The 17,771-nt window shown below is 41.4% G+C and overlaps 1 protein-coding gene across 1 annotated transcript in view; it reads left to right on the top strand.

Moving 5' to 3' along the window:
• The window catches only part of map4k5 (mitogen-activated protein kinase kinase kinase kinase 5), a 203,058-nt gene that overhangs the window by 157,033 nt on the left and 28,254 nt on the right, over positions 1–17,771 (top strand). Inside the window, exons 19-23 of the mRNA XM_068039086.1 lie at positions 1,664–1,752; positions 4,247–4,288; positions 5,416–5,500; positions 5,608–5,687; positions 5,896–5,956. Of these exons, the coding sequence (XP_067895187.1) occupies positions 1,664–1,752; positions 4,247–4,288; positions 5,416–5,500; positions 5,608–5,687; positions 5,896–5,956 (357 nt within the window). The remainder of the gene's footprint in view (positions 1–1,663; positions 1,753–4,246; positions 4,289–5,415; positions 5,501–5,607; positions 5,688–5,895; positions 5,957–17,771) is intronic.

Raw genomic sequence — 17,771 nt, 5'->3', positions numbered from 1 at the left:
ACTCGGAATTAACTAGGCTTGTAGCTCATTGTCGACTTTCTGTCAAGAGGAAGTAGACACTTTCTTTTCTTCAGTACGCTTCACTGGAAAGTCTCTCAAAACTAACTGGTTTCTGCCAGTTTTACACACAGCCAAGTGGAAACATTACCATGTGACCCATCTCTCTCTCCTGCTGTTGCCCAAGTAACAAAAATGCAGCTGTGGCACAGTGTCTCAGAAATTCCAGACCTTTCTCTCCCTTTAAAGTGCACTTTATTTTTACGAAGTCTTAAAGGCACACACACTGTTTTTAATCCAAGGAGAAAAATAATACAAGTCCGTGACAGGATCAGCTAACACTTTTGAGTTATGCATAGGGTAAAAGGGTCAAAGTCAATAATACAATATTGCACGAGGAGCAGGTCTGATGGGTCCAATGTTCACTTAACAAAACTTAAACATTCCATGTGCTGAGATTGTCCCATAATGCAACTTCTCTGGCTATGCAGGGCTGCATTGGTGGCTCTTGTTCTTGGCCAACCCATCCTCTTCATGCCACCAATTAATCTCACTGCACCCCCCTCTCCCCCAAAGTTTGGGAACCTCCTGAATTAAAGTATCCAATGGTGTAATGAAACCAGAAACATTGGTATTTATGATTTGAGTGGGGTAAACAGTAGGATATTACTATCGGTCATAAACGCTAGGGTCGATCTGTGTTGCATTAATTGATAGATGCATCTACATCAATAGAAGTCTATTGAGATGTTTTAGTTAAAATATTGATTAACCAAAAATGCTTAATTAATTAAATTGGGTTGTAAGAAATTTAATGCACATGGTGCTAAACCATGTTAAGTTTAGAAAAGGTGTCCATGCTTTTGGTCTTTGTGGGCTGCATAGGTCCCTGGAACTTTGTGGGACATTAATGAAGTTTAAATTCATTATATTTTGCATAGATACTCCATTGTCTATGTTGCAGACATCAGCTGGTTGTGTTCTGCTCAGCAGTTATCCAACAGTGCTTAAAAAAAAACCTTTTCAAGCCTCCAGCCCCACAGAATTAACACAGGACGAAACCAGTGAGCAAGAATTGAAAAAAGTGCAAATAGGACTGAGTTGGCTTTGTTTCAGGGGCTGGATTTCCAGAGCTTGCCCTGGGTTGTGGTTTGGGCAGCATTATAAAGTGCAGCAGTTTGTGATTTTTTTTGGGGGGGGATAGCAGTGGGTTCTAAGTTGTTGAAATTGTAACCTGTCACAAGTAGCCCAATGTGAATAGAATAAAGCAGTTTCTTAATTTAAACTTTTTCTTCCTTTACATTGCTGAATTTGTATATTGAGTAGATTTAGAAATAGGATAGTTTTAAAATCATGAACAATTGTGGAATTTTAAAATATAACTTTTATGTCATATCTAAAAAATGTATTTTGGTAAAATGCCTTGACCATGAGGTGGTTTTTCTAATATGTACAATAACATTTTCAAGCTGTTGCTGTAAGTTTTTGTATTTGTCGCAATTACGCACAGATAATTAATAATGGCTGTGTACATGAATAGCGTTGAATATATGGGGCGGAGACACTCTGCTTTCATGTGTGGAGCTGGTTCTGCATAAAGTTACTTTTCAGTTGCTTTTTGGAAAGGTTGGTGTTGGTTGCAGTAAAATGTTTTTTATTTGTTCAGGTGTCGCAGAAGGCTCTTCAAGCTTGAATGGTGAAAGTTCTGAGCATCCTCCAGCATTACCTCAAAGAAAAGAAAAGAGAGAATTTCCTGTATGTTGCTTTTTTATTAAATCAGTTTAATAAATGAATGTACTTCTTGCAGTGCTATTTACAAGTATTAGTTATGGCCATTATTTTTATAGTAGAGATGTATCCCAGGTTTCACAAATCAATTTTTAAGGATTCTTGCTGGTTCTACAGAAGTCATTGTGATTCTTGTGCTTTTTGAAAGATACCAGCATGTCATAGAGTTATACAGCACAGAAACAGCCCCATTGTGCCCCATGCCGGCCATCAAGTACCTATCTATTCTAATCTCATTTTTCAGCATTTGGCCCGTAGCCTTGTATGCTCCGATGTTTCAAATGCTCATCTAACTACATCTTAAATGTTGAGGGTTCCTGCCTCTACCATCTCTTCAGGCAGTGTGTTCCAGATTCCAAACCCCCTCTGGGTGAAAATACTTTTCCTCAAATCCCCTCTAAACCTCTTGCCCCTTACCTTAAATCTATGCCGCCTGGTTATTGACACCTCCGCTAAGGGAGACAGTTTCTTCCTATCTCCCCTATCTATGCCCCTCTTAATTTTGTATACCTCAAACAGGCCCCTCCTCAGCCTTCTCTGCTCTAAGGAAAACAACCCTAGCCTATCCAGTCTCTCTTCATAGGTGAAATGCTCCAGCCCAGGCAACATCCTGTTGAATCTCCTCTGCACCCTGTCCAGTGCAATCACATCCTTCCTATAGTGTGGCGATCAGAACTGTACACAGTACTCCAGCTGTGGCCTAACATTTTATACAGCTCCATCATGACCTCCCTGCTCTTATATTCTGTGCCTTGGCTAATAAAGGCAAGTATCCCATATGCCTTCCTAACCACCGTATCTACCTGTGTTTCTACCTTCAGTGATCTATGGACAAGTACACCAAGGTCCCTCTGACCCTCTGTACTACTTAGGGTCCTACCACCTATTGTATATTCCCTTGCCTTGTTAGTCCTCCCAAAATGCATCACCACACACTTCTCAGGATTAAATTCCATTTGCCACTGCTCTGCCCATCTTACCAGCCCATCTATATTGTCCTGTAATCTAAGGCTTTCCTCCTCACTATTTACGACACCACCAATTTTCATGTCATCTGTGAACTTACTGATCATACCTCCTATCTTCACGCCTGATTCATTAATGTACACTACTAACAGCAAGGGTCCCAGCACCGATCCCTCCACTGGTTGCAGGCTTCCAATCGCAAAAACAACCCACGACCGTCACCCTTTGCCTCCTGCCACTAAGCCAATTTTGGATCCAATTTGCCAAATTTCCCTGGATCCCATGGGCTCTTACCACCTTAACCAATTTCCTATGCAGGACTTTATCAAAAGCCTTAGTGATGTCCATGTAGACGCTCATCTACACACCCAGTCATCGCGAAAAATCCAATCAAGTTTGTTGGACATGATCTCCCCCTGACAAAGCCATGCTGACTATCCTTGATTAATCCCTGCCTCTCCAAGTGGGGATGAATACTGTCCCTCAATTTTTTCCAATAGTTTTCTTACCACTGATAGACTCACTGGCCTGTAATTACCTGGTTTATCCTGCTACCCTTCTTGAATAATGGTACCACGTTTGCAGTCCTCCAGTCCTCTGGAACCTCTCCTGTGGCCAGAGAGGATTTGAAAATTTGTGTCAGAGCCCCTGCTATCTCCTCCCTTGCCTCACATAACAGCCTGCGTTACATCTCATGTGGGCCTGGGGATTTATTCACTTTTAAGCCCACTAAAACAGCTAACACCTCCTTCCTTTCAATGCTGATTTGTTTGAGTACATCACGATCCCCCCTCCCTGATCTCTACACCTACATCGTCGTGCTCCATAGTGAACGCAGATAAAAAGTAATCATTTAAAACCTCACCTACATCCTCCGGCTCCACACACACATTGCCACTTAGGTCCCTAATGGGCCCTACTCTTTCCCTGGTTATCCTGTTGCCCTTAATATGCTTATAAAACGCCTTGGGATTTTCCTTTATCTTGCCTGCCAGTGTTTTTTTCATGCCCCTCCCTTTGCTGTTCTAATTTTTTAAGTACCCTCCCCCGCCCCCCCCCCCCCCCCCCCCCTACACTTTATACTCCTCTAGGGCCTCTGCTGTTTTCAGCCCTCTGAATCTACCATAAGTAAAGAACACCAATTCCTCTTTGCTCCTTACAAGAATACTTTTTATGACCAATTGGAATACAAATATATTAATCTCTTGACAAATGTTTGGTTCAGATAGAGTGATGGGCACAAGAATGCATCTGTTACATTTGTTGTTGCACTATTACCATCCTGACAAACAGGGAGTACAGATGACTTGGAATCTCCAGCTACTCTCTGTTTAGCTTTCCACGTATAAATTGGCAGCCTTGGTGGCTCACAGGTGTTGGAGTCAAGTGATTATAGTGTGTAGTGTTTGAGTTGATGCCTTTTGGATTGTGTTGCACCTTTTAAGAAACTTAATTTAACTTTTTAATGTTGTTCAAATTTTTAATTCTTCTGTAGAAGCCAGCAATCAATGGCCTTCCTCCAACTCCGAAGGTCCATGTAAGTAAAATATTTTTGAATGCATCATTCCCAGCCCTTAATTGCACTAAAAAATGGTAATTTATAAGCACTTAATGTATTTGAAACAGAAAATGTTGGAAATACTTAGGTCAGGCAGCATCTGTAGAGAGAGAAAGAGAGTTAACATTTCAAGTCTGTGACCTTTTCGTCAGAACTGGCAAAGGTTAGAAAGGTTTTAAACAAGTGAAAGAGGGGAGTGGGGAAGAAGAACAAAAGGGAAAGTCTGTGATCGGGTGGAGAGCAGAAGAGATTAAATAACAAAAGGTTTCTTGCTACAAAGGCAAAGGGACTGGTAATAGAACGAGTAAAGAAACAAAACGTGTCTGGATGAGATGTAAGTGGCAGGATAGCCACCGTACGAACACAAGTAAAGGGATTAAGAAGTTTGGGGGGTGGGGGGGCGGAAGGTGATGGAAATGAACCAACAGGGAATAAAAACACCAAAAAAGAAAAAAGGGGGCAGAGTTTATGATCTAAAATTATTGAAGTCCATGTCGAATCCAGAAGGCTGTGAAGTGTCCAGTTGAAAGATGAGGTGCTGTTCCTCGAGCTTGCTTTGACTTTCAATTGGAGCACTCTAGCAGGTCAAGGACAGAAAGGTCAGAGTGGGAGCAAGGTGGCGAATTGAAATTACGAGAGACAGGAAGCTTGGGGTCGTGCTTGCGGATTGACCGGAGGCGTTCTGCAAAGCGGTCACCCAGTCTGCGTTCAGTCTCCCCAGTGTCGAGGAGGCCACATTGTAAGCAGCAAATACATATCCTAAATTAAAAGACATACAAGTAAATTGCTGTTTCACTTGGAAGGAGTGTCTGGGGCCCAGGTAGGCCCCAACCCCTCTTGCCCTCGTCTCCATCGATAAAAGCAGTTTTTGCTTGTTTATGGAGTTTGAATTTGTTCCAAAGAATGAAAATGACCATAACAAGTAATTAAATATTCTAATTGTAGATTGAGTAATTCCCTCAAAGGTTAACTGATATGCTGGAGGTTACTTTTCTAACATAAACAGGTTGATTCTTAAATGCATTTACTTTATTTTTTAAAGAAAGCTTTCAGTCCTTGCAATACTAACTGGCAAATTTTTGAATGTCAAAACTCTCCAAATATAGATGGGAGCCTGCTTTACAAAGGTATTTGATGGATGTCCTTTGAAGATAAGTTGTGCTACATCTTGGATACACCCTGAGACAAAGGGTAATGCCAGCTAATCAAGAACTGCTAAGACACAAACGATTTACAAAATGCTGTACAGTATTTATAGTAAAATATTAACTTTGGCCTTGTATTTTTCTTTAAATTAGACCAGTACTTAATCTTTGGAACTGAAGAAGGCATTTATACATTAAATCTGAATGAATTGCATGAAGCTTCAATGGAACAAGTAAGCACAATGAGTATTATGGATGGATTACATCCCTCTGTCTTGGGAGAGAAGAGGGGTTAGAAGTACAACACTGATCTCGAGTCCCATATTTTGAAAAATGGGATAATGACGATACAACTCCCTTATTCACTCAAGTTTGATTGAATAACTTTATTTACCTCTTCAGTATTTCCCAGTTGATACTAATACAAATATATTTTCCCAGCTTTTTCCCAGGCGATGTACGTGGCTGTACGTTATTAATAATATTTTAATGTCTTTATCAGGTATGTAGCCGTTTGGTCAAATTTTAATAGCATAAACTGTACTCTGCTTTTAAAGTTTTATTTCATGTCATTGCAGGTCAGTAAATAAAACAAAACGTGGGAAAGCAAGATTTGTAGATGCACTTTAATTCATTTTGTCCATGTTCCCATGAAAATGACTATCAATTTAACTGATGTGAAAAGCTGATGGATTTTGATTTTTAATTTTCCAATGTTATCACCAATTTGTGAAAGTGTTCTATGTCATGTGCAAAATTGATTTTTAAATCAATTTGGGCGGCGCAGTGGTTAGCACCGCAGCCTCACAGCTCCAGCGACCCGGGTTCAATTCTGGGTACTGCCTGTGCGGAGTTTGCAAGTTCTCCCTGTGACCGCGTGGGTTTTCGCCGGGTGCTCCGGTTTCCTCCCACAGCCAAAGACTTGCAGGTTGATAGGTAAATTGGCCATTATAAATTGCCCCTAGTATAGGTAGGTGGTAGGGGAATATAGGGAAGGAGGGGATGTGGTAGGAATATGGGATTAGTGTAGGATTAGTATAAATGGGTGGTTGATGGTCAGCACAGACTCGGTGGGCCGAAGGGCCTGTTTCAGTGCTGTATCTCTTTATATATAAAAAAAAATCTGCAGGTTTTAATGTGCCTGAATCATTGGGTGGAAATTAGTTATGCTCTGTTTTTTGGGCCTTCCAGTTTGTGCGTGTACCAACTGGGAGGCTTGTAATTGATATTCTGGCCTATTTCAGTAATTGTCAGCATTCCAATTTCAGTCCACTTGCTTTGCTGGCAGTGGACCTCGGTAACTCCATGTGTGTCATCATTAGCTCTCAGAAGTGCTGTGTAGCCAGGAGGAATTGCATATTAAAAGAAAATTGTAAATTACTTATTTTATTAGTCGTAGCCACTTGTTAGGCTACACATTAGGAAAACCTGAGTAGAACAGACCTGACATCTGCCTTGCTCAGGTCAGCCCAACTTGGCAGAAGAATCCTAATACTGGCGTGGGGTCCCTCATTAACATATGCAAAGGGCCTAATGCCTGTTTTTCCTAGCTGCCCAAAAGATGGCCGTACGCAATACCCGGTCAGGCATTCTTGGGGTGCTGTATTCATTGGTCCCTAAAGTTGTCCCTTGTGGCCGTTTTATGCCCCATGAGCCTTCTCTCTGACTTGGATGTAAATATCTATATGTCTACTTGCTTGGAATATTGAACAACATACATAGCGAATTGGATTGTAACCTTGTTTCTGGGGTTAGATTGATTTTCTTTTTGCAAGACGGTTAAAACACAATATCTTGTCGTTCGTTTGTACCGAAGAAATAACAATACTGAAATTTATTGAGGATGCTGGGAAAGACTTGAAGCATTGCAAGTTAAACCGGCAGATTGACCTTTCAATTCATTCTTTTATATCTTTTTTGAAACAAATTACATTTTCTTTCCCCTTCAGCCGTTCTGTTGGTGTATGTATAATCTTGTAAAACAGCAGTGATTCATACTAGGAAGGTACTGGTTTTGAACTCCAGAATGCATTGTGAATTGATCTCAGGCAGGAAAGTAATGTGCGCTATTACCCATGGTATCTCAATCAGGGCTTCAGTTAGGTGAAGATTTTGCTCCCCTAGAGTAATTGAGGAAAAAGAAATCAGAGTACCTGAAACTGATTGTTAACCACTTACGACTTCTGGAATGTACGCATGTTTAGGCTTGTGTATAAATAATATGTATCAAGAATGACCACTTGGCTGAGATATTGAAGTTCTCCCCCTTGGACCATGCTCCCAAGATAAGTCACTTCATTCAAGATGAGGAATAAGGATGAAAATTGGGAACAAGTCATAATTTTTCCAACATATATAGGATTTGTAATGTGAATCAGTCATTGATACAAGTTCACTTTCTGGCAGGAGTCACTGGCCAGAAATGTGAACCTTCGTTCTGCCCCCGTTGTTTAAAAAAACAAACAGACCACATTGCTGCCCTTAAACCCAAGAGCTCTAAAGTCACTTCTGTTCCTTCTACTTTACCTGACATTAATTCACTCTGCATAGACCAGGGATCAAACTTGGGATCTTTGTAGTTAATACCATCACATGCATTGGGCCATTGGGATGCCCAGAAAGCTTGACTAGCTATAGTCACAGAATAGAAGAACACTGGGAGAAGGTCATCTGCTCAAGTTTTGACCAGAATCAGTACATTATAGGAGAAGCAGAAAAGTGGGCAAAAATTGCATTGGATGAATTGGATTGGACTGGCAAATTATAGCATCATGCCAATCAGCATTTGATTGTATGTTTCAATTTACTTTTATAAAATATACTTTTCATCTGTGCTGTGATATTCTAAATTTAAGTAGCCTTTTGAGATTTGAGACTGTTGTAGGTGTTTGCCGTATTAAACAGGTGTAGGAAGGTGAGAATTTTAACTTTACTATTTTAGAATATGTATTTTGTCATTTGCACTGAATGTAGATTTAACTGAAATAACCTTGTGCTTTTTCTTTCTTTTACTATTTGTAATAGTTGCTTGTCTGAACACTTTTTGTGTGTGAAATTAATCAAACCTCTTGTGTTCTCCACTTCCCATAATGGCTTCGCTTGGTCTCCTAATTGCACTGATCACTGCGTGCAGAAGGTAATCGCAACTTAAGAATTTTCAGCCTTCACTGTACCTATGTATGCTTTTATGTGAAGTCTTACCTGCTCAAAAAGTATCAAAATACAATATTAAAATGCAAGCCTACAACTTCATACCTTTTCCTAAATTAGTCCTGTGTTTACCAAGTACCAAATCTTGGTCTGAAAAATAACAATTTAAGATAATATGCTCGTAACCTCCCACCTGAGTATATTCAGCTTTCTTGTGATTTAATTCCTTTTGGTTTTTCTTTTTCTTATCCTTTTTTTCCCCACCTCTGCATTTATTTTCAGTTAAATTTGATTCTTGCTACAAGGTTGGATTTTAAAATGCCTTTTACTGTTCTCTACCTTTACTTCTGTGTTCAATGCTAATTGCCTGGAGCATTTTATAAACTTTTATTGTTGTTGCACAAGTCTTGAACAAAACTTTTATTTTCCACTGTTAGTGCCTCCTAAACTCCCCTTTAAAATCTGTGTGCTGAAACAGTGTATTGATTTAAACATGCCTGCTGTCAGTAAATTTGATAATTACATCCATGTTATATTGCTGTACTTCATTCCAATGTAATGTCACTGACAACAGCAGATCTATTCCACTTATCTGAAGTTTCAGCAGCAAACATCTTCATTCTAGAAGATAGAATTACATCTGTAATTCAGAAACTATCATCTGCTTTGCATACATCCAGCTTCTTTGTGTTAAATAAGATTTTCTGAAAGGTTATGGTTCACAGTTTATTTTTGAAAGTAAATCTTTTTTATTCATTCATGAGATGCGGGCATCACTGGTAGTGCCAGCATTTCTTGCCCATTTCTAATTGGCCTTGAGAAGGTGGTTGTGAGTTTCCACCTTGAACTACTGCAGTCACTGTGGTACAGTATTCCCACAGTGCTGTTTGTGTCGGGAGTTCCAGGATTTTGACCCAGTAACGATGAAGGAATAGTGATAAATTTGCAAGTCAGGATGGTGTGTGACTTGGAGGGGACCTTGGTGATGGTGGTGTTCGCATGTGCCCGCTGCCCTTGCCCTTCTAAGTGGTGCAATTTGCAAGTTTAGGAGGTGCTGTTGAAGACTTGGCGAGTTGCTATCTTGTACATGGTACACACTGCAGCCACATTGCACCAGTGGTGGAGGGAGTGAACGTTTAAGGCTGTGGATGGTGTGCCAAACAAGCGGGCTGTTTCATCCTGAATAATGTGCTTCTTAAATATTATTGGAGCTGCACTTATCCAGCCAAGTGAAGTGTTCCATCACACTCCGACTTGTGCCTTGTAGATGGGGGAAGCGTTTGTGGAGTCAGAAAGTGAGTCACTCACTGCAGAATACCCAGTCTTTGACCTGCTCTCATGGTTACAGTATTTGTGTGGCTGGTGCTGTTGAGTTTCTGGTCAATAGTGCTTGCCCTCCAAACCCCTGGAGGATGTTGATGGGGGATTTAGTAATGGTAATGCAGTTCAATGTCATGGCTCTCTTGTTGGTGATGGTCATTGCCCAGCACTGTTGTGGTGCAATGTTACTTACCACTTATCAGCCCAAGCCTGGTCTTTTTCCAATGTTGACTACATGTGGGCACGGACTGCTTCATTATCTGAGGAGTTGCGAATGGAACTAAACACTGCAATCATCAGCAAGCATCTCCACTTCTGACCTTATGATTGAGGAAAGGTTATTGATGAAGCAACTGAAAATGGTTGGGCCAAGGACATTGCCGTGAGCAACTTCAGCAGTGTCCTGTAGCTGAGATGATTGGCCTTCAACAACCACAATATTAATCTTTTCTGCTATCTATGACTTCATCCAGTGAAGAGTTTTCTCCCTGATCCCCAGCAATCTGAAACGATAAGTCTCTTTCTCTTTCTCCATGGATACTGCCAGACCTGCTGAGTATTTCCAGCATTTTCTGTTTCTATGACAAATAAAATGTTAAGGCCCACATTTTTGCTGTATGCAGTACTCTCAGCCATTTCTTGATATCACGGGTGAATCGAATTGGCTGAAGACTGCATCTGTTGTATTAGGGACCAAAAGACCCAGCTGAGATGACTCAACCGCTCGGCACTTCTGACTAAAGATGATTGCAAACACTTCAGCCTTGTCTTTTGCATTTGTGCTGGGCTCTGCCATTGTTGAGTTGGGGATGTTCATGGAGTCTCCTGTTAACTGTTTAACCATTCATGATTGGATGTGGCAAGACTGCAGAGCATTTTTTCATTCACTTATGGGATGTGAGCATCGTTGATCAGGCAAGCATTTATTGCCCATCCCTAAATGCCCCCGAAGGTGGTGGTGAACAGCCCTCTTGAACCAAGTTGGTGTAGGTACACCCCCGCTGCTGTTGAGGAGAGAGTTCTACGATTTTGACCCACTGACTGTGAAGGATTGGCGATTATACTTCCAAGTCTGGATGGTGTGCGCCTTGGAGGGGAATTTACAGGAGGTGGTAATCCCAAACGTCTACTGCCCCATTCTTCTAGGTGATAGAGGTGGCAGGTTTGGTCTGATCTGTTGGTTGTGGGATCACTGATGACTTATGCTGCAGAAATAGAATGCTGTATCTGTTTAGTATACATAGTTTGGCACCTCATTTTCAAATAACCTGGTGTTGCTTCTGGCATGGCTGTTCTACCTTGCTCATTAAACCAGAGTTGGTCGGCTGACTTGATAGTTTTGGTGGAATGAGGGATATGTTGGGCCATGAGATTAACTAACTGGTGGTGAATCTAATTCTACTGCTGCTGATTGCGTACAGTGCCTCATGAATGCCCTGTTCTGAGCTGCTAGATCTGTTCTAATCTATCCCATTTAGCATGATGGTAGTGATGCACATTATGAAGTCGTCCTCAGTGCGAGGAGGGAACTTTATTTCCATAAGAACTGTGCAGTGACCACTCCTACAAATACTGTCATGGGCACATTCGTCTGTAACAGGTGGATTGGTGAAGATCATTGGTCAGGTTTTTCCCTTGTGTTGGTGTTCTCATCACCTGCAGCAAACCCAGTTTGGCTTGTGGTTCAGGAATCGGCCAGCTCAGTCAGTATTGCTGCTGCCAAGCCACTCTAGGTGATGGACATTGAGTACATTTTTGCTATCCTCTGTGCTTCCAATTGGTAGTCAACGTTCATTTGAGGGAGGGCAGAAGGCACAGGATGCCTATGTTTGACTGGATACCATGGGGTTCGTTCAATGTTGAAGATTTCCAGGGCCAGTGCTTCATGACTGCATACCACTGTGCTGCCACCTCTGGTGGGCTTGTCTGGAAGGTGGGGCATAATATCTAGGAAATGGTGATAGAGGAGTCTGGACTGTTGACTGATGGGTATGATTCTGTCATGTTGCTTGACTATTCTGTAGGACAGCTGTGCCAATTTTGGCACAATTCCTAGACCTGGCAGGATGGACTGAGCTGGATGTGTTTTTTTTTGTGTCCGAATCCAATATCTAGGTTTAGTTACTTCAATGACGACAACTAAAATTTATATAGTGCCTTTAATGTAATAAAACACCCCATGGCACTTCACAGGAGCATTATAAAGCAAAATGTGACACTGTAGTACATGAGGTATTAGGTCAGATGTCCAAAAGCTAGGTCAAGGAGTGTCTTAACGGAGGAAAGCAAGGTAGAGAGGTGTAGGGAGGCAATTCCAATTGGGGCCAAGGCAACTGAAGGCATGGCCACCAGTGGTGGAATGATTAAAATCAGGGATGGAGGAGCACAGAGATCTTTGAGGATTGTGGGGCTGGAGGAGATGACCAGGATAGAGAGGGGCGAGGCCATGGAGGGATTTGAAAACAACGATGAGAATTTTAAAATCAAGTCGTTACTTGACCTGGAGCCAGTGTACGTCAGTGAGCACAGGGGTGATGGGGAAATGGGACTTGGTATGAGTTAGGACACGGGCAGCAGAGTTTTGGACAACCTCCGGTTTACAGAGGGTAGAATGTGGGAAACCAGCCAAGAGTGCGATGGAATAGGCAAGGCTAGAGGTAACGAGGGCATGAATGAAGGTTTCAGTAGCAGATGAGCTGAGATAGGGGTGAAGTCAGGTGATATGGAGGTGGAAATAGGCAGTCTTAGTGATGACAGAAATATGAGGTGGGAAGCTCATCCTGGGATCAACTATTACACCAAGGTTGCGAACAGACTGGCTTAATCTTAGAATGTTGCCAGGAAGAGGGATAGAGTTGGTAGATAGGGAATGGAGTTTGGAGTGGGAATTGAAAACATTGGCTTCTGTCTTCCCAATATTTAATTGGAGGAAATTTCTGCTCATCCAGTACTGGATGTTGGATAAGTAGTCTTGATAATTTCACAACATTGACAGACCCTTTTTTGTAGCAATTTGATACTAGCTAGACTAGCGGAAGCTAGAAACGTAAGAACGAATGGCAAGGTATTTAAAAAGGAAAAGAGTAAGTAAAGTGAGTGTTGGTCTTCGAGAGAGTGAGAATTGGGAGTGAGTAGATAATAAGGAAATGGTGGATGAAATGAACAAATATTTTGCTTCTGTCTTCACTATAGAGGATACAAAAAACATTCCAGTAATAGCTGTAAATCAGGAGGTGGAAGGAACTTGGTGAAATTACAATCACCGGGGTAGCTGTACTGACCAAACTGATGGAGCTGTGGGTTGACAAGTCCTCGGGACCTGATGGGCTTCATTCAGGGTGTTAAAAGAGGTGGCTAATGAGCTAGAAGATGCGTTGGTGTTAATTTTTCAAAATTGGCTAGATTCTGGAAAGGTTCCATCAGACTGGAAAATAGCAGATATAACCCCTCTATTCAAGAAGGGGAGGAGGCGGAAAATAGATAACTATAGGCCAGATAGCTTGATGTCTGTTGTGGGGAAGGTGTTAGAATCGATCATTAAGGAGGCTATAGCTGGGCACTTAGAAAAACTGAAGGTAATTGAGAACAGTCAGCATGGATTTGTGAAAGGGAGATCATGTTTAACCAATTTATTGGAGTTCTTTGAAGGAATAACATGTGCCAGGGATAAAGGGGAGCCTGTTGACGTACTGTACTTGGATTTCCAGAAAGCATTTGGCAAGGTGCCACGTAAAAGCTTCTTGCGCAAAGTAGAAGCTCATGGTGTAGGGGGTAACATATTGGCATAGATAGAAGATTGGCTGGCTGGCAGAAAACCGAGAGTTTGCATAAATGGGTCCTTTTCTGATTGGCAGGATGTGACGGGTGGAGTCCCACAGGAGTCTGTGCTGGGGCCTCAACTTTTTACGATTTCTATCAATGACTTGGGTGAGAGGAGCAATGGTATGGTGGCTAAATTTGAAAATGACACAGATAGGTAGGAAAGTATGTTGTGAAGAGGACATAAGGAGCTTGCAGACCGATTTAGATAGGTTGTGAGTGGGCAAAGATCTGGCAGATGGAATATAATGTGGGAAAATGTGAAGTTCACTTTGGGGCAGGAATAAAATAGCAGAGTATTACTTAAATGGAGAATGACTGCAGAACTGCGAGGTGCAGAGGGCTGTAGGTGTTCTAGTGCAGTTATATACAAGTTAGTATACAGGTACAGCAAGTAATAAAGAAGGCTAATGGAATGCTATCCTTTAGTACGAGAGGAATTGAAAATAAAAGTAAGGATGTTAGATTGCTATGGGACAGAAATTTACCTCACTAGACATTAATTTTGAAAAATAACTATGGAAAGGAAAGGCCTCTAGGGCCAGCAAGTCTTTTTCCTTTCTCTTACAGATCAACCATCTGCACACTTTCTCAACAGTCTCTTAGTCCTTTTGGAAGTGTGTCTAATTGTCTGTCGAATGCATTTTAGATTAGATTAGATTAGATATACAGCACTGAAATTATGCCCAATTCAATGCCCTTTCCTGTTAACTTGTCTATGGTTCAATTTCTTTTCAATAGTTTTACCTGACTTGCTCCTAAATTTCCAATTTTTTAACTGGTATGCTCTGGTATTTGAACCCTTTACTATAGTGAATGGTTTGCTTGGATCAGGTATGTCGATCATTTTCATAGTCTTGAAGATTTAAGTTAAATAATCTAAACATGCCCCTTATTAGAAACCAAGCCCAACTTAACATTTCCTCATATCCTTAATCTTAATGGTCAGAATTATCTTAGTTGCTCATTACTTTCTCAGAGGTTATGAATACCTTGCTAGTGATTAGGTGAACAGGACTGCACCGAGTATTAAAGATAGGGTCAGATTAACGTATTGAACAGAAACAGTAGTCTCTAGATTTATACTCTATGCTCATGCTTTTTCAATTGAGCATCTTATTTACTTTTAATACTATAGCTAAGCACTGTGCTGACAGTTTCATAGATATTATTCAATATGGCACCTGATGAGCGCTCAGTACCACTATTCCATTGAACACTATTTCCTTTTCAGTTTCTTGCTCCATTGCTATTTTTATGTTTCTCACGCTACTTCAGTTAAAGGTGCATTCGATATGAAAAAATGTTGAACAAAATATGATCAAGCAAATGTAATCTATTCTGAACTATCTGTTCTTGTTTATGAACATACCACAGATGTAAAGTTACAATTTGTCTTTTTAGAAATCTTAATCATTCCTCACAGTATATTATTCATAAATAATACAGATTAAAGCAATATATCTCTTGGCTTGAAATCTCTGATTTTCACCAGAAAAAAAAGAGCAAACTTAGTATCTTAAACAATTATATCACATAGTCATAGTCATTTACATCACAGAATGAGGCTGTTAGGCCTATCAAGTCCATGCTGGTTCTCGGTAGAGCAGTCTGGTCAGTCTCATTCCCTCACTTTATCCCTGTAGCCCTGCAGCCCTGCAAGTGTCCATCCAATTTCCTTTTGAAATAATTAATTTCTCTGCCTCCACCACTCGTAGGCAGAGTGTTCCAGGTCATTACTACTCGCTGTGTATAAAAAAAAACTACTTCCTGACATCCCCTCAGCATCTCTTGCCCAAAACCTTAATCTGTGTCCCCTAGTCCTTGTAACATCAGCTAATGGGGACAATTTTTCTTTGTCTACTTTGTCCAAACCTGTTATAATCTTGTACACCTCTATCAAATCGCCCACAATCTCCTTTGCTCCAAGGAGAACAACCCCAGCTTCTCCAACTGAACCTTGTAGCTAAAACCCCTCATCCCTGGAACCATTTTGATAAACCACCTCTGCGCCCTCTCAAGGACCCTTATCTCCTTCCTAAATTGTGGTGACCAGAACTGGACGCAGTACTCTAGTTGGGATCTAACCAGAGCGTTATAAAGGTTCAGCATAACTTCCCTGTATTCAAATTCGATACCTCTATTTATGAAGCCCAAGATCCCCCTTCAATATTTCTTGCCACCTTCAAAGATCTATGCATGTGCAACCCCAGGTCCCCTTTCCACTCTTTAGAACTATGCCATTAAGTCGATACGATCTATCCCAATCCCTTAAGCCAAATTGCATCACCTCTCACCTCTCTGTATTAAATTCCATTTGCCACTTGCCTGCTCATTCTGCTAGCCTGTCTATGTCCTGTTGCAGTCAATTTGTATCATCCTCACCGCCATGCCTCCAAGTTTAGTATCATCCACAAATTTTGAAATGTTACCCTGCATTCCAATATCCAAATCATTTATTTATATATAATCAAAAAAGTGATCCGAGCACTGATCTTTGGGAAACACCGCTGTCTGCCATCCCTCAGTCTGAAAAATAACCATTTACCATGACTCCATTTTCTATCTAAAAGTAAATGTACTAAAAGACAATAATGTATTTTATTTTATGAAAAACATTTTAAAAGTTAATTTTTTTTTTAAAAAGCTTAAATTTTAGAATTTCCAAATCATGGAGAATTTTTTCTGATGTGCATTTATCATACATTATGGCTCAAAGGTTGGGTTAGTTCTGTATATAAAGGTACTGTGTGCCAAGTGATTTTAGTTTTGGTGTGTGGAATCAGTGACAATTCAAAGCAACAATTTGCATTTTAGTAGTAATACAGGAAACATCCCAAGGCACTGAACAGAGGTGTAATCTGACAAAAACAGGTGACAAGGTGAAGGAGGAGATAGTAGGAGGATAGAAATAGGGTTTAAGGAGAGCCTTCAAGGAAGAAAGGCCATGGTTGCCAATTCTAGGGAGGTGTGGCAAGGGGAGCAGATGCACTAGAGGGCAGGGTCAGAGGAATGAAAAGATCTGGGGTGGGGAGGGGGTGCCTGTTGAGCTGGAGAAGATTGGAGATATGAAGGGATTAAAATCGGAGGCATCAACAAAAGAACAAAGAACAGTACAGCACAGGAACAGGCCATTTGGCCCTCCAAGCCTGCGCCGATCTTGATGTCTGCCTAAACTAACACCTTCTGCACTTCCGGGGCCCATATCCCCCTCTTCCCTTCCTTTTCATGTATTTGTCAAGACGTCTCTTAAACGTCGCTATCGTATCTGCTTCCACCACCTCCCCTGGCAGCAAGTTCCAGGCACTCACCACCCTCTGTGTAAAAAAAAAAAAAAAACTTGCCTCGCACATCCCCTCTAAACTTTGCCCCTCGCACCTTAAACCTATATCCCCTAGTAACTGACTCTTCCACCCTGGGGAAAAGCTTCTGACTATCCACTCTGTCCATGCTGCTTATAACTTTGTAAACCTCCATCATGTTGCCCCTCCACCTCCCTCGTTCCAGTGAAAACAATCCATGTTTATCCAACCTCTCCTCATAGCTAATGCCCTCCAGACCAGGCAACATCCTGGTAAACCTCTTCTGTACCCTCTCCAAAGCCTCTGCTTCCTTCTGGTAGTGTGGCGACCAGAATTGCACGCAATATTCTAAGTGTGGCCTAACTAAAGTTCTGTACAGCTGCAACATAACTTGCCAATTTTTATACTCTATGCCCCGACCGATGAAGGCAAGCATGCCGTATGCCTTCTTGACTACCCTATCCATCTGCGTTGCCACTTTCAGTGACCTGTGGACCTGTACGCCCAGATCTCTCTGCCTGTCAATACTCCTAAGGGTTCTGCCGTTTACTGTATACCTCCCACCTGCATTAGACCTTCCAAAATGCATTACCTCACATTTGTCCGGATTAAACTCCATCTGCCATTTCTCCGCCCAAGTCTCCAACCGATCTATATCCTGCTGTATCCTCTGACAATCCTCATCATTATCCGCAACTCCACCAACCTTTGTGTCGTCCGCAAACT

Source organism: Heterodontus francisci, chromosome 9, assembly GCF_036365525.1.
Source record: "Heterodontus francisci isolate sHetFra1 chromosome 9, sHetFra1.hap1, whole genome shotgun sequence".
Lineage (NCBI taxonomy): Eukaryota > Metazoa > Chordata > Chondrichthyes > Heterodontiformes > Heterodontidae > Heterodontus > Heterodontus francisci.
This window is presented reverse-complemented; position numbering and strand designations above follow the sequence as displayed.